General features: G+C 60.6%; 2 protein-coding genes across 10 annotated transcripts in view; one reads left to right on the top strand and one right to left on the bottom strand.

Annotated features, from left to right (window-relative positions):
• Nucleotides 1-18,875, bottom strand: part of LTBP4 (latent transforming growth factor beta binding protein 4) — a 27,549-nt gene extending 8,674 nt beyond the window's left edge. For 3 of the 6 annotated variants that reach the window (XM_081806921.1, XM_081806925.1, XM_081806926.1), the window contains exons 1-24: nucleotides 18,697-18,875; nucleotides 16,809-16,867; nucleotides 16,504-16,642; nucleotides 15,826-15,935; nucleotides 10,890-11,081; nucleotides 10,459-10,706; nucleotides 10,280-10,382; nucleotides 9,804-9,878; nucleotides 9,575-9,697; nucleotides 8,876-9,040; nucleotides 8,059-8,205; nucleotides 7,821-7,928; nucleotides 7,081-7,212; nucleotides 6,873-6,998; nucleotides 5,990-6,115; nucleotides 5,156-5,398; nucleotides 4,540-4,665; nucleotides 4,332-4,451; nucleotides 3,297-3,425; nucleotides 3,004-3,129; nucleotides 2,486-2,608; nucleotides 2,170-2,301; nucleotides 1,057-1,188; nucleotides 852-977 (exon numbers count right to left, since the gene is read on the bottom strand). In XM_081806921.1, the coding sequence (XP_081663047.1) occupies nucleotides 852-977; nucleotides 1,057-1,188; nucleotides 2,170-2,301; nucleotides 2,486-2,608; nucleotides 3,004-3,129; nucleotides 3,297-3,425; nucleotides 4,332-4,451; nucleotides 4,540-4,665; nucleotides 5,156-5,398; nucleotides 5,990-6,115; nucleotides 6,873-6,998; nucleotides 7,081-7,212; nucleotides 7,821-7,928; nucleotides 8,059-8,205; nucleotides 8,876-9,040; nucleotides 9,575-9,697; nucleotides 9,804-9,878; nucleotides 10,280-10,382; nucleotides 10,459-10,706; nucleotides 10,890-11,081; nucleotides 15,826-15,935; nucleotides 16,504-16,642; nucleotides 16,809-16,867; nucleotides 18,697-18,842 (3,256 nt within the window). In that variant the 5' untranslated portion in view covers nucleotides 18,843-18,875. Of the gene's footprint in view, nucleotides 1-851; nucleotides 978-1,056; nucleotides 1,189-2,169; nucleotides 2,302-2,485; nucleotides 2,609-3,003; nucleotides 3,130-3,296; nucleotides 3,426-4,331; nucleotides 4,452-4,539; nucleotides 4,666-5,155; nucleotides 5,399-5,989; nucleotides 6,116-6,872; nucleotides 6,999-7,080; nucleotides 7,213-7,820; nucleotides 7,929-8,058; nucleotides 8,206-8,875; nucleotides 9,041-9,574; nucleotides 9,698-9,803; nucleotides 9,879-10,279; nucleotides 10,383-10,458; nucleotides 10,707-10,889; nucleotides 11,082-14,393; nucleotides 14,670-15,825; nucleotides 15,936-16,503; nucleotides 16,643-16,808; nucleotides 16,868-18,696 lie in introns of those variants that run through there. The other 3 variants (XM_081806923.1, XM_081806924.1, XM_006745462.3) reach the window with 3 other exon arrangements.
• Nucleotides 1-18,916, top strand: part of ACTMAP (actin maturation protease) — a 122,795-nt gene that overhangs the window by 91,824 nt on the left and 12,055 nt on the right. The window lies entirely within an intron of this gene.

The raw sequence follows: 18,916 nt of genomic DNA, 5'->3' as shown, positions 1-18,916 counted from the left end.
CTATTTTAATTCTTTTCAAAGAAATAAAGCCTGTTGTGTTTGCATTTGTCAAAATTTAAAGAATATATAACTGGGGCTCCTGGGTGGCTCAGCTGATTAAGCATCTGACTCTTGATCTCAGCCCAGGTCTTGATCTCAGGGTCATGAGTTCAAGCCCCATGTTGGGCTCCACGCTGGGCATGGAGCCTACTTAAAAAAAAAATATATATATATATATATATATATATATATAAGATTCATGCAGCTCACTGTATGTAAATTGAACCTCAAATCAAAATATCTGGAAACACCTACTGGACTCTGGTTAATGCTATGCATACTGAAGAATTTAGGGAGAAAAGTACTGATGCCTGCGATTTAATTTTAAACCCAGAGATAAGACGGATTACAGGCAGATAGGTGAGACAAGAAGTATAATAAAAGAATGATAGTGGAATATAGATCATGGGCATGTGGACATTCATTCTATAGGTCTTTCAATTTTCTGTACCTTTAGACATTTTCCTCACAAAATGTTGGGAAAAACGAAAATGTTTATGTGCACTTAAGATTAGTGTGCATTAAAAAAAAAGATTAGTGTGCATTTTACATACTTTACGCATGTATTTTTTTAAGTCCTCCCAAAACAAGATCTGAATGAATAGGGTTTCTGTTGCTTGCAACCAAAGGGGTCCTGACTGACATGGACATGATATATAGTCCAAGGTCTAAGTTCCACAGGCCCAGTGTGTATGCTCATATTTGTTCACAGCAAATGTGAACTCACATCTGTTCAGGTCCGTGGAGAGGAGCAGGGACTGACCAACCTCTTCCCCCCGCCCCAGCCCCAGCCACCCCCTGGAGCCCCGTACCCACGCAGTGACGCCCGTCCCTGGCCCCCTCGTATCCCTGGTCACAGAGGCACTGGAAGGAGCCGGGCAGGTTCTGGCACACGGCGTGGGCCCCGCAGAAGGACCGATTCCGGCATTCGTCCACATCTGCAACCACCAGACAGTCAGGCCCTTGCTGGACCTTCCCTCCCCTCCACATCTCACCCAAAGCCGGACAGGCACCTACCCTGGCATCCGCCCCCTGGTGTGGGCTGATAGCCAGGGTCACAGGCCGGTGTGCAGCGGTAGGAGCCAGGGGTGTTCTCACAGCGCTGGGCTCCACAAATCGCTGAGCCATATTCTTGGCACTCATCCACATCTGCAAAAAAGAGTGGGGTGCGGAGGGGAGTCACAGGACTGGATTCACAAGTTCCTGATGCTACTCCCAGTTCCCGTGGCTGAGAAGTCTCTATAAATCTGGTATTCTAGGAGTCTGAGTTTCTAAAGTGTTGAGACTCTTAAGGTCTCACTGCCATTTCTCACATAGTCCAAACATGGCCCCACCTCAGGGCCTTTGCACTTGCTGTTCCCTCTGTCAGGAACACTTTTCCCCTGGCTATCTGCACGGCTCCCTCTCTCACTTCACTCAAGTGAGATCAAGCCCTCCTAGCGCCCCTTCCTCCACCGCCCTGTCCTCTCTGTCCATTTATCCTGCTTTATTTTCCTTCTTAAACCTGATATTATATCATCCATGCATCTGTTAGCATGCCAACTGTCACCTCCCTAGACTACAAACTCCACAATGCAGGGACTTGTGTCTGTCTTATTCCCCGCTGTAGCCCCAGGGTGTAGAACTGTGCCTGATACACAGTAGGTGTTCCCAAACTGTTCGCTGAATGAACCTTGAATCTATTTGCATATTTACTGTCTATCTCTCCCCACCCCCTCCCTATCCCCTCATCAGCACCATGAGGGCAGGGACTTTGTTTGACTCATTGCCTGTTGCACCCCCGGTGTCCGGCACACAGTAGGTGCTTAATGAATTCTTGCGTAATTAATGAATGAGGTCCCCTGAAACTAGGCTTCCATGGATCACAGGTCTGGCAGCCAGAGAGCCCAAGATAGCCAGCCCACAGTCATTTCATTTGCTCCCCAAATCCTCCCACCTCACCTCCACGAGAAAATGCAAGGGCACACTGGTGGCTTATTTCGACCACAGAGATAGGGACACAGTTAAGTGCATTGGTTGGGGGCTCTTTCCCTCCCCTCAGGTCCAGAAGGCAGGGTGCTCCTCCTCAGTCCCCAAGGGAGTGGACTCCAGCAACTTGTCCTAGGGGCAGGGGTGGGGGAGTAGTCTCACCGTCACAGGTGCCCTCAGGACCCGCGTGGTAGCCAGGGTCGCAGTCTCGGACACAGCGGTAGGAGCCCGGGGAATTCTCACAACGCTGGGACCCGCACAGGGCCGGGCCCCGCTCGCGACATTCGTCCACATCTGAGGAAGGAGGCAGAGCAGTCAAATGGGGGAAGCAGGGGAGGGTGGGAAGCAAAGGAGAACAGGTGAGGGAAGAAGGGAGTGGAGAGTCAGAACGGGGGAAGGGAGGAAGCAGCGGAGGAGAGACGAATGGCAGAGAAGGGGAGGCAGAGGGGCAGAGATCGGCGGGGGAGGCGCCTCTCACCGAGGCAGGAGGCGAGGTCTGGGCCGGCGCGATGTCCGGGAGGACAGATGCACTCGAAGGAGCCGTCGGTGTTGGTACAGATGCCGCTCTGGCAGAGGTCCTCCTCGCTGCACTCGTCCACGTCTGCGGGACGGCGTCCGAAACCGCGGCCCACCTCCGCGGCTTAGCATCGCAGGCCACGCCCCTCCGCCGCCCTTGCCACGCCCCTCTAGCTGACACCTCCCACTCTTTTCCCCGCCCTTCTTACGCTCCTCCTTTCCCCGCAAGCCCCACCCCTCCGACGGGTTCAGGCCCCGCCCCGTCCAATCACGGCGCAATTTACCCCGACTCCGCCCTTTCCCCCTCCAAACCCCGCCTCCCTCTGGACGCCGCCAGGAGGCTCCACAATCCCGGCTTTGACTTTGACGCTTTGAGAACTCAGTCCAAAAATTCAGACTCCGCCTTCCGCCCTCTCCTAGTCCTGATTTTCTTGGTGTAAGCCCACCCTTTCCCGGTCCAGGCCCAGCCTGGGTACGGACCGAGGCAAGAGGCTCCGCGGGGTCCGGGCCGGTAGCCGGGGGCGCAAGTGCAGGCAAAGGAGCCGTCGGTGTTGAGGCACTCGCCGTGGGGGAAACAGAAGTCGCCCTCTAGGCACTCGTTCACGTCTAGGGTACGGGAGAGATGGGGCTTAGGGAGGAGCAACTCCGCCAGCAAGCCCCACCCTCTGCCTGTTAGTCCAGCTTCCACCTCCCCAACAGGCTTTGCCCAGGAACCCAGACCCTCCTCCCAGGCTCTCCCGTCCCTCTCCCCGCCCTCTCTCCCCTCTGCCCACCTGCGCAGGGCCCAGGCCGACCCGAGGGAGCGCGGTAGCCCGGCTCGCAGCTGCAGCGGAAGGAGCCGTCGGTGTTGGTACAGTGGCCGTGGGGGCCGCAGGAGGCACCCGAACTGCACTCGTCCACATCTGTGGGAACGCGGCTTTCAGAAGGGGTCTGGTCTAGGGACCCTGGAAGGATCCCCTTGGGGCCGAGGGATCTGGAGAAATTGGTGGGTAGTGTCTCGGGTTGGATATGAAGTGAAGGCTCCCTGGCAGAAGTGGGTGGGGGAGACCAAGATTCCCTGATTCTAGGGACCATAATTGGGTGTCATGTGGATCTGGATTTCTGGGAACTCCCTGTGCTAGGATCCTGGAGTCAGTGAGGGACTCTGGACTAGGACTGGGGTCAGAAATTAATTAGTGTAAGAGGCCAGGTATTATAAGCCAGGATCACTGGATGGCATTCTGCCAAAGCAGGGGTCAGAATCAGTAACTGTCATCTGAGACCAATTCGGATCAGGGGTAAGAGTCAGGGTCCAGAATTCGGCCCCTAGTCAGGTGTCAGGTCAGGGATCATGCACCCACTGAGGCCCCAGGGAAGGTATTCTGAGAATGGGGAGGGGCGGTGAGAGACAGGATCAAAGGCCACAGAGAGTCAGGGGTTATGGCAGGAGTTATGGCTAGGTCAAATGTCACAGTCAGGTTCAGGGGTCACAGGTCACATTCAGGGTCAAGGGACAGTCAGGATCAAAAGGGTTACAACTGCTAAGAGGGTTGTAGTGAGGGTTAATCAGCGGGGGTAATGGTTAGGGTCAGATGTCACAGTCCAGTTGAGGGTTCATGGATTACAGAACCAGAAGTCACATTCAGGGTCAAGGTTCATGGTCCAGATCAGGAACTGCAATATGGGTCAGGGGCCCATAATCTAGGTCAAGAGCCACAGTCAGACTCTGGGATTCATGGTCCAGGGGACTAAGGTCCAGGTCAGGAGGTTATGGGCCACATCAGGGGTCATGATGCAGGTCTAAGGTCACAGCCAGGGCTTGGTCTCACCAGTGCATCGGCCATGGTGCAGGTGGTGGCCAGGAGGACAGGTCCTGCACTGGAAGGAGCCGGGTGAGTTCACACACTCCTGCCCAGGACAGGCCAGGTGATTCTCACACTCATCCACATCTGGGGGACAGGGGAGAAGGTGGCCTTGAAGGGGCAGCCCAGAGCCCCCCTCACCCATCCACACTCCTCCCTCCCTCCCCGGCCTCACCCTCGCACTCGGAGCCGGCCGTGTTAGGTTGGAAGCCCGTGGGGCAGACGCACTGGAAGCCACCTTCTGTGTTCTCACACCGGCCATAGGGGCAGGGCGGAGGGCTACGGGCACACTCGTCCACATCTGGGGCAGAGGAGACCAGTGGGACTGAGAAAGGGGCCTGGACCCAATCATCTCCATTGCTGTCACCATCTACCCCAACATTCCAGTCTGGAGGCAGTCTCCTGGACTTTGCCTAGGCTCATCCCACCTCCCAGGAGGACAGACTCCTTCCCTGGCCCCCCATTAATGGTCTCTCCAGCTGCCACGGTGAAGCTAGGGCACCACCTCCTGCGTGTTGCCCTCCCCACCTCAGGGTGGTCCCCTCCCCAGGGTTCCCACAAGCACAAGAGTATCATTCCAAAAGGGAGGAGGAATGGAGAGCACCCTCATATCTGGAGAAAGGGGAGAAGACTGGAGTCAAAACCTCCCCACCCTCTCAGTACGTCCACTCCTCTCTGCCCCTGTTCTCCCTCACCAAGCCCCATCACCCTGTCTCTCTGCCCCCCAACCATGTCTCTCTCCAGTCCCCACAGCCAATGGGGGTGGAATGGGTTGGACTCAGCACCCTCACCTTGGCACGGGGCCCCCGGCCCTCGGGAGCGGAAGCCAGCAGGGCAGGCACAGTGGAAGGACCCCGCCGTGTTGTCACAGCGGCCTGGCCCGCAGGGCGGTGGCTCTTGGGCACACTCATCCACATCTTCTTCACACGCCGAGCCCCGGAAGCCAGCCGGGCAAACACAGCGGAAAGAGCCGGGCAGGTTCTCACAGACCCCTCTGCCACAAAGGCCCGGGCTCTGCGTGCACTCGTCCACATCTGCCCAGGGCAAGGGGCCCAGAGTCACACCTTTATGCCCCCCAACGCCCCTGCGTTCCGCTCAGCCTCCCTGACCTCCATCATTTTCCCTTTCCCCGCTCTGACATTCTGCTTCCCGGTCCCCATCACTCGGCCTCCTTGTCTGTCTCATTCCACGCTCCTCTTCCCCATTATTCAAATTCTCCATCCTCCATCCCTCTACCTTCTCAATCCCTAAGCTTCCAGCTGGCCTCCTAGAACTCCAGTCCTCATCAATTGGCCTCTTTCTGCACTGTTCTCCGTAACTCTACCCCCTGCCCCATAACTGACATCTCCATCCTCCATCCCTCTGCTTCTCCATTCTCCATGACTCAGCTTTTCTGTTTCCGATCACTTGGCCTCTCCATCCCCCCCATGTCACTCTGTCTCTACAGCCATCAGGCTGCCTGCCTGGCTCTTAGAACCTGGGCCCCCCGCAACCCCCCCCTCCGCCCCGGCTCCCAGCAATCAGCCTCCCCCTGCCTCATTGCTCAGTTTCTCCATCCCTCATGACAATGCCGCTCTACCGTTCCCCCCACACCCCCTTCCCCTCTGTCCCTCCCAGTTCCTCACCCTGGCAGCCGGCTCCGTGGGGAGCAGCCTGGTACCCAGCGGGGCACACGCACAGGAAGCTGCCTGGTGTGTTCTCGCAGCGCCCGCGGTCACACGGCGGCGGCACGCGGTGGCACTCGTCCACGTCTGCAGGCACCAACCCGGAGGTTGGGACTGGGGCAGACACTCCCCTTCACTCCCCCCCCCGCCACGCCCGCCCTCAGAGGGCTCAGGGAGGATGCGAGGTGGGGAGGGCAGGGGCGGAGCCAAACTTGGGCCGGGGCCAGACTGGGGCAGGAGCCAGGGGCAGTAAGAGAGCCCGGAGTGGGTAGGTTTAAGGCGTAGGCGGGGAGGGAGGGAGGAGGGCAGGTGAGAGGGGAGGACCACACGACGACTGGGTACCCGGCCAGGGCAGAGGCAGAGAGAAGAACCGCGAGGGGGGCAATTTGGGGAGGGCAGGACCAGGGCGGGAAGGGCAGCTATGGGGACCGAACAAAGGGGAGGCAGGAGAGACGGAAGGCGCGGTGCGGGGTGAGGACGAGGCACGGGTGCGGCAGGGTGGGAATCGGGGGTCGTGGTCAGGTGATAGGTTGCGGCCGACGTCGGACTGGGGCGGGGCCTGGGGGAGGGCGGGAGCCGGTCGGGAATATGGAGGGGGCGGGGCCAGGGGAGGAGCGGAGCCGGACCTGGTCCCGGGGAGAAGCCGGGCAGTCGTACAGCAGGGACCGGCCCCGACGGGCAGAGCCTGCTGGGCGCCGAAGAAGCAGTGGTGGGGCCGAAGGGAGAGTGGGAGCAGGTCAGGGGGCGGGAGCAGGGGTGTGGGGGAAGAGCGGGAGGGCGGGAACTGCTGGAGCGCGACCGGGGCAGGGGTGGGGCCTGGAGCTGGGCGGGGCGGATTTCTCACCCAGGCACTCCGCCGCCCTCGGGCCCGCTCGATAGCCCTGGCCGCACACGCAATGGAAGCTGCCTGGCGTGTTTTCACAGCGCCCGGGGGCACAGGGCGGGGGCACGCGGCGACACTCGTCCACATCTGAGGGCACGGAGGGGGCCGGTCAGGAGGTGACTGGCAGAGCCCCCGCCCCACCTCCGTCCACCCCCACAGCCAGGCTCACCGATGCAGTGTGTGCCCTGCGGGCTGAGCCGGAAACCGGAGTCGCAGGCGCAGGTGTAGCCACTGGGCCGCGGGATGCACCGTCCCGGGCCGCAGACCTGGGGATTGCGCTGACACACGCCCGCAGAGGGACCTGGGGGGTCCAGACAGCCAGGGTTCCCCCATTTCTGAGTCCCCTTCATCCCAGTACAATCCCCTCAGATCCTCTGCCTAAGACACCCTCATGGATGTCCCTCCCCAAGCCCAGTCTTCCGCTTCTGATCCTCCACTCCTTTATTATGGGGTGTTCTCATCACATCCTCTGCCTGGATTCTCTTTATTGCCACCCCGAAGTCTCCACTTCTGAATATTTGCTTTCCAACCCTCTGCCCGAGATAGGTTCTTAGTGCCCTCTGCGTGAAAAGTAATTGCCTAATGTTAACTGAGCACTTACTATGTGGCAGACTCTTCAGAGACAGTTCAATGAATCCTCACGATGATCCTCACTTTACAGAGGAGGAAACTGAGGCTCAGAGATGTTAAATGACTTGCCCAATTGACAGAGAACGTAAACCCAGGTCTGTCCAACACGAGTTCCTAATGTTACCCAGTGCTTGACTCTCCAAACCTTTCTCTCTTCCCACCCGTTCCTTAACACCTCTGGCTGTCACATCCCTATCCTGAGATCTTCACCTTGGAGCTCCCCCCTAGGATCCCCACCTGTAATACCCCCATCAATGTCCTCGATTCCCTCTACTGCACCTGATTCAGGGATCTCAGGACCAGACCAGGCAGGGATGCTGGGCAGGGGAAGCTCAGGGCCCGGCCTGGGCTCAGGTGGGGGTTCTGGACGACGGGTGGGCAGAAAGCCTGACAAAGAAGGGGTATCAGTGAATGGAGACCTGGATTTGGGTGTCCCCCCTCCTCTCTCTCCTCTTTTCCTTATGAGGCTGGGGCAGCCCCTTGGAGATGGCATCTCCTCCTCCAGAAGCCAGCTCACCTGTGGGTGGCCTATGGGTGGAGGGTGGAGCCCGGTGGCTCAGGGACACTCGGGGTGGCTCCTGGCCCAGGGGTCTGGTGTTGTAGCGGAGGTCAGAGGCCGAGTAGTGGTAGCCAGGGCCAGCAGGGCAGATCTCCCGAAAACCCTCTGGGAACAAGAAAGGGAGGGAGAGAGGCAGAGAGAACATGAAAGCAGGAAGAAATGAGACAAGAGGAGTCTAGAATCTGGCCTTGACTGGGGGCAGGGCTTGGTTTTGGGTGTGGGTCAGGGGTTTGGGTTGGATGCTGGTTTTGGGTAGTACCCTGGCCAAAGAATGGAACATCTCAGAGGCTAAAGGTGGGACCAAGGGTGTTTTTCCTTACTTGGGATAGGGACAGGGACAAGGGTTGAGGATGGGATCTGGTTCAGTCTGTTGAAGGGTCTGGTTTTAGGCAGAAGCTAGACTGCCGGGGAAGTGTCTCAGGAAAGAGGGTGTCTGGGGTGGGGCCCAAGAAGGAGCCTAGGCTGAGGGCAGGGTCTCAGGAACTCCGGACTTGGTCAAAGCTTGGGGACAAGGTTGGACAAGCAGCATATCTAAAGGGCTAGAAGTAGTCAAGGCGGGTCGTGACTCAGGGGAAGAGTCTCGGGGGTGGGTGTGGCCAAAGGTGGGGTGGGGCCCGGCCGGAGTCCAGTCTGAGGATCTCAGGGCCTGGGGGGCGTGGCCAAGGCTGGGGCCCAATCCGGATGGAGGGCTTTGAGTCTCAGGGCCCAGGGGCGGGGCCTAGAGTGGGCACTGTGTGAGTCAAGCCCAGAGATAGGCCAGGCGGGAGGCGCTCACCTGAGCCGAACGGTGGGCAGAGCTGGCAGCCGCGACCCCAGGCTTTGCCCACGCGGCTACAGCAGCAGATCTGCTTGGTGATGTTGCGCAGAATGGGCAGCGAGCAGCCACCGTCGCGGAGCACGCGGAAGCAGGGCCCTTTGGCCTCTGAGATCACGTGCTGGGCTGCGTGTTGGGGAGAAAATTACTCAGGGCGGGCTTGGGAGTGTAGAGGAACTAGGGCATCTGGGAGACAAGAGAATGGTCCCCGGGAGGCTCTGGTGGGTGTAAAGGCCATTCAGAAGAGGTCTGAGAGGGTCTGAAGGAGAGGTGAGGGGTCTGGAGGTCTGAGAAAGGTTTGGTGCCGGAGGAGGGAATGAGGGAATCTGAGAAGGATCTCGGGGTCTGCAGAAGGTCTGGTGGTCGAGAGAGATGAAGGGATTCGGGGCCTGAGAAGAGCTGAAGAAAGTCTGAAGATCTGAAGGTATACAGACCTAAAGTTTTGAAGGGTTCCTAGAGGGGCTGAAGAAGGTCTAGGGAGTCTGAGGATGTGTAAGAGTCTGAGACGTTCTGAGGGGAGTCTAATAAGAGTGACCGCGGGGAGTCTGGGAGGATCTGGGGGAGTCTACGGGAATTAAGGCCCAGGGATGCTCTGGAAAGGGTCTGAGGGCTGGGAGGACAGACGTGGGATCCAGCCTCAGCCCCCGCCGGGTGGCTTACAGATGCAGCTGCTGCGGGACGAGTCGTGCAGGAAGCCGTCGGGGCACACGCACGTGTACCCGCCGTGCGTGTTCGCACACTCCCCGTGCTGGCAGCGCCCACCGGTCGCGCACTCATCCACATCTGCGAGGAATGCAGTGGTCTCAGGGGCGTCAGGGATGAGCTCCCTGCCAGCCCAGCTCATAGTGCCAAACCCTTCCCACTCCTGCCCCCCATCTCCCCCGCTCACCTTGGCAGGACCCATTAACCCTTTCAAAGCCGGTTGGACACGGTCCATCTGGGGTGCCTACTCGGTCGGAAATCCCTATGGAGAGAAGAGAGGGGTGCGCCAGGGCGGGCGGAGCGAAAATAGGTGGGCGGGGACAAAAGAGGGATGGGCGGGATTAAAAGATGTTGGGCGTGGCTTGAGTGCAGGGTGAGCCTTAGGTAGGCGGTGGGACAAGAGGCAACGTGGGAGGTTCCAGAAATGCATGAATGGGGCCGTGGCATAAAGGTGGGGTGAGAACAGAGTAGCCAAAGTCAGAAAGTGGAGTGGGCGGTCCCAGAACGGTTTGGATAGATCTAGACTGGAAAGGATCCCCACAACCGGGTAGGTGTGTGGCTAGATTTTGTGAACACGGTTTGTCTATGGGCAGGGTAACCAGGAGCCACGGGGTTATCACCTCTCCCCAGCTCCGAGCACCTCAGGGACGTCCTGGGGCTTACCCAGGTGCTCCGAGCATGACTGACAGTCGTGAACGCCCCAGGCCAAGCCTGCCCCTCTGCAGCACACCTCCTGAGTCCGGAGCCCGGGCAGCGGGGACGCACACTGCGGAAAAGTGTCCGGTGAGCGCGCCCCCGCGTGGTGGCACGCTCCGGGCCCCTCCCCACCCGCCTCGTCTCACTTCGCCTCCGCGCAGCTCCCGAAAGCAGTAACCGAAGCCGGAGGCATCGGAATAGCTGTCCTCGCGCGGCGCGCTCTGTGCCAGCACCGTGTAGGGAGCCGCCGCCTCCGCCCGCGCCGCCGCCTCCGCCCGCGCCACTGCCTCGGCGTCCGCCTCCTCCCAAGAGCCGGACACACGCTCCACCTGGTGCACCACCACGGACGCCTCCTGCGGGTGCTCCACGTGCACGCTCACCATGGACGCCACGCCTGGAGGGAGGCACGGCGGGGCAAAGGGGCGTCTCCCCGGGTTCTTACGGACTGGGACTAGGAATGGGGGGAAGGGCGCGCTGGAGAAGGGTACTCAGGACAAGGCAGGAAAGATGAGGGTCAGAGAAGCGGCGAGACAGTGGACAGATGGGTCAGAGGGGACCCCGGCCTCACTCTCCTCACCGTGCTCGTCGTCGCGGTGGTTGGCCAGTGGCATGGTGTACACCGAGCGGGTGAGGCCCGGCATGGCCGGGGCCGGTGGCCGGGCGCCCGAGGAATGCAACTGGCAGAACTTGCCGGCGAAGTCCGGGGGACAGAGGCAGCGGTCAGGCTTCACGCACACACCGCCGTTGTGACAGATCAAGGGACACAGGACTGGGGGGAGAGAGAGCCTAGGTCAGACCCTAATGTGATACTCAAAGTATCACCTCGTTGTAAGTTGCTCCGCCTTGATCTGTCTTGTGTCACCCCCCACCAACCCTGGCCACCTGCACCGGCTGGGTCCAGTAGTACAGCCCTCTGCTATAGCTCCGCCCACCGGGTCAGCTCACTACGCCCTCCGGCTCTTTCATTCACTCTCAGGTCACTCCGCCCTTCCTCTCCAGTCCCACTTTTAGAGGCGGAGTCCAGGCGTTCCAGCCCCACCCAGACAGCGCTGTCCCCGCCCATTGGCTCGGCCCCGACCACTCTCGCTCTTTCCTTAGCAGTTAGCCCCGCCCATCTGATCATCCGGCTGGGTCTTCAGCTACGCAGACCCGGCGCTGGTCTCTTCCATTGACTAAATCGACGTTTTGGCCACCCCGCCTGGCACCACTCCGCTCTCCCAACTCTGTCTCTTTACCATACTAGGCACACGCACATCCCGTCTGGCCGGGTCCACGACACTCAAGTTCCGCCCACTGGTTGTGCGTCCCCTGCTAAGCTACTCGCCCACATGACCGGCTATCCGCCGGATTCTAAACCTCTCCTGTCAAGGTGTTTAACCGGCTGCCTTTAGCCCCGCCCACCTTCCTTTCCTCCCGCCGATTTCCCCCGGCTCTCTGGCTCACGCTCCTCCCGCCCCACCTCCTTGGCTATCTGGGCGTCCTAGCCCCACCCACCGCGCTTTGTCTCCGCCCACGTCTGCTCCGGCAGCAGAGTTCTAGCTCTGCCTTCCCGCCTCCTGTAGCCCCGGGGCGGGGCCGCGACGGGGACGCGCCTCCTTTCCCCTCTGCGCGCCCTCGCTGGGCCCCTGGCCACCTCTGGGCGGGGCACTGCCAGCTGTGCGGCGGGGTAAACAAAGAGAGGGGTGCGGCGGGGGTAGGGCGGCGGCTCCGCATTCCGGACCCTTGGGGAGCCCCGAGCCCTCTGAGCCAAAGAAGGCCGGACGTATCCTGCGAGGGCACCCCCTCCCTTTCTCCCCCGGGGCTGCAGAGAACAGCTGGAGACAGCTGTGCGGAGGGAGGAAGGGGGCAGGCGGCTGGGGCTGGGGCCGTCCAGGAAGGCGTGTGTGGGATTCTGAGCCACACACTGGAGAGAGGGAAAACATAGAGGGAGCCCCTTCTATTGAGAAGGGTAAAGAGACTGGACTCCTGGAAAGAGATCAGATAGGGTGCAGTACTCTGGGATTCAAAGATGGCTCAAGGTTTCTAGAATGGAAAGAGAGCCTAGCTCAGAGGAAACCAAAGCTCCCTTTCATTAGAAATCTGTTAAATTCTTTTGGGGAGAGTTACCTAGAAAACAGGACTCTAGTGCCTTCTAGGGGACAGCTAAGTTGAGGGTGCTGAGAATAGGGTTTACATGGAGAAATGGGATTCCCTGGGAGTCCCCAGCACACAAGAGCCTCAACTGTCTGGGAAGATTCTAAGATACTGTGGATCCTCCATCCCCTCCCAGCTAAGGGATTAGGTGCCCAAGTCTTTGGATTAATGGCTGCGTAGGGGGAGCACAGTGTCTGGAGAGTCTTCTTGTGAGAATCAGCTGATCAAGACCAGCTCTGGGGTTCTCTGAAGATAGACGGATCAGAAGTTCCTGGGGAGGGGGTCAGCTGGAAAAGCAGGGCTTGGAAAGATAGGAATCAGGAATCTGATGGCACTCAATTGGAAATACAAGAGAATGGTAGTCTTTTGTGGAAAGAGAATTCAGCTAGGGAGTGGAGTTATCACTGTATAGGGTTTGTAATCTGGGGTTTCTCCGGGAAGTAGGGAGGAGTAGCTGAGGGACAATACTACAGAGTTCTCTGGTGAGGGGCACAGTTTGGGGGGATTACATCAGAAGAATGGGAGGGAACTTTACTGGAGGGGCCGGTCTGTGGAGTCTGTTGATAGGGTTGGGGAGGAGGCTTAGGGTCTGAAGGCTGAGATTCTGGGCTCCCCTACTTAAGGGAGTCAGGCCAGGACTCCAGGGTGCCCTAATAAGGGTCCTTAATTGAGTAGCAGGAGAGGCTTAACTAGGAATCACGATTCCAAAATAGGAAGGGTCTCTCTGGCGGTCACGGTAATCCAGCTAGGTCTCAGGGCATTTCCCAGCCTCCTTGGGAATTCCTCTGCCTTTTCTCGGTCTGAATGCCGGCCCCCCACCCAGCTCCTTTGGGGCTCCCACACCCTGGACGGGTCGATACATGGGCACGGCCAACTTCATGTCCCACGCCTCTGAAGGAATAAGGAGCTGAGGACATCGGGGTCCTGCCGGGGTCAGCCCCCCTTCACATGCCCCTCCTGTGCCTCCAGGGGCTTGGCACCCGCCTGGGCACGGCGCCTGGCACGGGCGCGTTGGGGCTGGGCCGGGAGGGAGTGTAGGAAGGAGGGAGGGAGGGGAGGAGGGAGGGAGTGGCAGCGGGCGGGGGCTCAGGCGGGAGATGAGCTCACGCCGGCCAGGGCTGGATTGGCTGGGGGCCAGGCTGGGCGAGTTCTCAGAGCCAGGGGCCCCCACTCCCCACTCCAGAGGGCCTCTGGGGTTGGGGGCAGGTAGGCCCCGACCCCGAGAGCCCGCCCATCCCTGCACCCTGGGGCCAACAGGTGGCCCGTCCTCTCCACCTCACCTGAGCCCGCGGGGGGGGGGGGGGATCCCTACTGTAGGGGTGCCTGATGCACACCCTCCTGTCCCCTCTGCCCCCCAGGGGGCGCCCCTTCCCCTAGGCCTCCTATCTGGATTTCTCTCCCACGTGCGACCTTTGCAACTCAGGGGCCCTGCAGAGACCCTCCTTCTAGGGACCCTTTCCCTCTCAGCTCTTGGGATCAACTTTCCTCACCCCAATCCCCCTCTTCCAGGCACTCCCATCCTGGACTTTCCTAATCCCTCCCACCCAAGACACAGAAACTGGGACACCCCTCGGGGCCCCGAAACTCTCGCTTGGTCTCCAGGGACTCCTTACAGTCTCAGAATTGGGGTCCCCTTCCCCCAAGCTCCAGGCCCCTCAGTTCTGGTATCTCCCACTTTGACTCAGAGGCATGAAAGCCGGCCCCAATCCCCTCACGTGGGACGCCACAGGTCCCTGAGAACCCTCGTTGCTTGCAAAATCGGGACCCTCAGGACTCAACCCCAAACGCCAGGAATTTTAAGTCCCCCTTCCTGAAATACCCCAGGGATTCCCCGGCACTCGTGCACACCGAATCTGGGCTCCCTCTCCCTGGGGGACTGTCTCTCCCATCCCCGGGGACCCTCCTCCCCCTGGGAACCCCTCCCTCGGGACCACCACCCCGCACTCACAGGCGCGGAAGCCGGGTCCCCCCGGGGCCGCCCCGCCGGGCGCGCCGCTGTCCACGCTGGTGGCGTTGCGGGGCGCGCAGGTCGGGGTACAGCGGGAGCCGGTGGGCCCATGGACGCAGCGCAGGCCGCACACGGCCGGGGTGAAGCGCACGCGGAGGCGCTCTCGGGGCCGGCCCAGCACAGGCTGCGGCCCGAGCAGCGCCAGCAGCACCAATAGCGACACCCGCGCGCCGCCCGCCATGGCTGCAGCGCCGCGCTCCGCCGCGCCGCCGCCCCAGCCCGCCCGAGGGGCCCGGCCGCGCCCGCCCGCCTGCGGGGGAGGGCGGCCGCGCCCCCGCTCAGGCCCCCCCTCCCCACCACTCCCTCCCCGGCGGCCGCGCGGGGGCGCGTGGGGCTGGGCGCGCAGCCAGAGGCGCGCAGGCTGGGCGCTAGACTCGCAGGGGGGAGGGGGGCGCCCCGTCTGCCCCCGCCTCGCACCAACAAGTGAATGGGGCCCGCAGGGGAGCGGCGGGGAAGGGAACAGGTGGGGGCGGGCCGGTTTCCCCCCAGACAGGGCTGAATCCATAAAGAGGAAAGAGCAGTGGGGGCCACATTTGGGGAGGCCGGTAAAGGCCGATTCTCCGCCCTAGACACCGAGAAAGAGGCTTCATCGGGATAGGGGGCTGTCGTGGCACATCTGGGCAGCCAGGTGGCACATCTGGGGGAGAGAAGAAGGGTCGGTGCACCTGGGCACATGAAGGAATTTGGGGTCTGGATTGTGGGCAGGACGGTGGGGGGGGTCACATCTGGCCAGGACCCCCCACACCTGGTAGAAGTCGGAATGGATAAGAGCGTACGGTGGATTGAGGCTGTGGGCGGGGGTCCTAACATCTGGCCGGATGCCCACATCTGGAAGACTTTAGGGAGAAGGGGACACATCTGGGCTGAAGGCCACAGCAGGAGGGGGACTTTAGAGGGTGGTTGAGACTAGGGGGTGTGCTAGCCCAGGGGCAGAGAGCTGGAGTGGGAGGAGGGCAGGGGGAGGGTCGGGGAAGCAGGGGGAGGCCTTTGGCTCCCAGCCGCCCCGCAATTTTGGGCATTCGGTGACCGGGCAGGCGCCAACCCGCTCAATCGCTTTTGTTGTCTGGGCTAGTTCGGCTGCACTCTCTGCCGGGACAGCGCCCCCCTCTTCGGCCGCAGGGAGCCCGGACGCCTGGCTTCCCGGCCCCACCCCCGCGGGTCAGCGCCTCTGGCCAGCGTCGGGTCCTGTCCCGGGCTCACCTCGCGCGGCCGGACGCCAGGGTCCCTAGAGGGTCCGTGTCCTGGGGGGCTGGGGGTCTGAGCTACAATGGGGGGCAGCTAGGCGGCGGCTGGACCGTGGGAACCAGACGGCTTTATCTGGCCCGGAACCCACCCCCCTGCCCCCCGGCAGAGGAAGGGCGGATGTTCTTACCCCGGGTCTGGCCGGCAGGGGCGCGCTGTGGGGGCCTCCTTCTCAACAGTGCCCGGCCACCCGGCCCGCGGGGCCGCCTTCGTCTCAGCAGAGCTCGGGCCTCCTGCAGCCTGGGTAGGAGAGGGCAGAGGAGACAAACGAGGTTAGACGGACACCCCCTCCTCCCCCACACCCCCTCCCCCACAGCTGGTAGGGGCCTTCCGTGCCAGGAGATCTCCCAGTAGCAGCTCTCCCCAACCCCCGCCCCCCCACCTCCAATCCCTTTCCAGGGACCAGACCTTGAGCGTTCTTCACAGGGTTGGGGAGAAACAGAGACAAACGTGGGGGGAGAAACAGAGATGAGGAAGGGAGAGAAAGAGAGGAGAGAAGACAGAGGCAGAAAGAGACAGAGTCAGACACAGAGAACAAGAGACAGGCAATGATGGGAGAAACAGAAAGAGACAGAAATGGAAAAGAACACATACAGACTGAGGGCATGGAGACAAGGCCAGAGAAATGGAGACTGAAAGATGCAGAGAATGGGGCAGGCATGAAAAGGAGAAATAGAAACAGCGATACAAGTTGAGAGAAAGAGAAGAAGGGAGAAGAGACAAGGGAGCAGAGAGAAAGGTGTGCGGGGAATGGTGGCGGAGCTGGGAGCTCCTGTTCCTCTGGTAGGGGAGGGATCCGCACACTCACGTCAGTGGCTGCCAGTTGAGGGACACCTGTCTCTTGCTCACGCTGGGACTGGGGCTCGGCAGCACCAGGGGCACTGGGGTCAGGCACTGCTGAGGGCCTGCACACTTTTCCGGCGGGCAGCTCTGGACCCTGCAGGAGGCTTCGGAGACAGCCAGGGACTAAGTGGAGAAGGAAGGGACCGAGTCTTTCTTTCCACCAAGTGCATCCGGCTTTCCAGCTGGGATGAAGGGCGGGGAAGGGAGCCCCGACCCCTCTGCTCTTACCCCCTTTCACTTCCTACCCATACCCCACCTAGAAGAACCCACCTCTGAGGCAGCGACTTCTCCTGGGCGATCGGCCTGGGCAGCACCGACAAGCAGCAAGACTATAAACAGGGGTGGAAGTCACTCAGGCCCCTAGTCCTCTAAAACTCCCAAAGGAGGGCAGTGGGGGATAGGGGAGGGAAAGCCAAGAGAAGGCTTGAGAACACTCGAAATAGATGTTTGATCAATCTGAGGCACTATGCTGGATGCCTCAGTTTCCCCATCTGAACTGTGGGAGGCAAATTGGCATAGACTCTCCTGGGATGAAGGTCACAGCAACCCTACTTTTATTTATTTTCTGAAGTGTTTAGTGGTAAAGTCTTATTGGTAAGGACATTTTAGAGTCTTTTTTTTTAAATGGTTTTTTAAAAAGACGCAAAGAAGATTTCTAAGCGCATTTCCAAGCCCCCGACGGTCTGGGAATCTAGAACCCCGCCCTCCCCGCACATCCCTGTCCTTGACTCAGTCGTCATCCCTAGAATGGCCGGCAGGTGGCGCCACGTCCACAGGCCTCAACGGCCGGGGAAGGAGGTCCTCTTTTGACTGTGGGTCCAGCAGGGTGCTGAGGTGGAGGGGGATACCGAAGGAGCCACAGCCCAGAACTGGGAATCCCAAGGCCTGAGTTCTAGCCCGTTCCTGCCCTTCCATGCGCTGTGTCCTGGAGCCAGCGTCTCCTGGTCTTTGGGCCTCAGTTTCCCGCCTGACCAGGAGGAAGGAGTCGTTCTTCGAGAAATCTCTGCGCCCAGAGGGTCTCAGATTCTGGATAGCGGAGTCCTCAGCTCCAGCGCAAGTGCGTCGCAACCAGGGGGCCCCCCAGACAAATCCATTAGCCCCAGGCTAAGGGGGACGGGGGATGAGGACGCGCGCCCAGGCCCCGGGAGAAGGGCCGTGGGGGAGATGCTGTGAAGGGGACGTCGGGCGCATGGACTCTTTCCAGACGGGTGGGGCCCAGTGAGGGAGGATACCGCCCAGATGGGAGCCTCCGGGACCCCTGATCTTGCCGTTATCCCTCCCGCCTTTTCTCCGGGTTAACCCCTTCCCGGCCCCGCCCCCGGCGCGGCTCGGGTTACTAAACGCATTCGCAGAGACCGAGGCGGGAGCGGAGCCCGGGGCCTTTGTAACGGAGCGCTGGGCCGCAGGGCGGGGGGTGGGGGTGCTGGGCAGACTGCTTTCTTCGATCTCGTCACCCGTCGACAGGAAGGGGGGCTATAACCCCCAAATCTATAGGAAATTTTGGATCTCTTGCCGCGAAATCACTGGTCCCTCATTCAAGCCCGGGATCCTCTAATTCTAGGAAACTAGAGCATCCCCAACCTTCGTGAAATCTGAGGAACCCCCTCCGCACAAACCCCCCTGCAAGCCCCTCCGCCATCAAGCCCGAAGTCCACGTCTTCCTAAGTCATTAAGAAAATCCAAGGGTCCCTTTTAATTCATCCAGGCGTTCCCAAACCCGAGAAAACCAGGACATCTCAACCCCACCATAGAATCCCTTCATAACCTCCGATACTCCTCTTCCTTAAGCACCCAAGAAGCTTGGGGAACCTCATCCCAGCTGGAGCGCCCCACCCATCTATCATCGTAGGAAAACTCAAAGCCCCATCCCCATATAAGCTGGGACCCTTCTCCGAAAAAAACCCTAGAATTCCCTGGGGCCATACTGTCCATCTACCACACCAGCGGCGAATCCCTCGCCTCCAAATTTCAGTACTCCCCGCTTCTAAGCCCTGCAAAATAGAGGGTCCTAATAAATCCAAGGGTCTGGCTCTTTCATCCCTACCCCGAAGTACTGGGTTCGTTAGTCCCCTAAATCCGCAAGTTCTGGTGCTTCCGGACCCACCAGACTTATTGGGTGGAGGGGGCACAAGGAAGAAGGGGTCGCAGTGGGGCTTACCCGGCCGGGCGGCCCGGGGTCCCCGCAACCTCGACGGCCTCGCTGGGGCTGGGGCTGGGGCTGGCGGCGGAGGCGGCGGCTGCGAAGAGCGGCAGCAGCAGCACCAGCAGAAGGGGGCGGCGGCCGCTGGGGCCAGGCCGCCGCATCGTGTCCGGCGTGGAGTCCCGCTCCAGGCGGGCCGTCTGTCCAGCGGGTCCGGCTCGGCGCGGCCCCGCCCCCC

Source organism: Leptonychotes weddellii, chromosome 16, assembly GCF_054177405.1.
Source record: "Leptonychotes weddellii isolate Sample4059 chromosome 16, ASM5417740v2, whole genome shotgun sequence".
Taxonomy (NCBI): Eukaryota; Metazoa; Chordata; class Mammalia; order Carnivora; family Phocidae; genus Leptonychotes; species Leptonychotes weddellii.
This window is presented reverse-complemented; position numbering and strand designations above follow the sequence as displayed.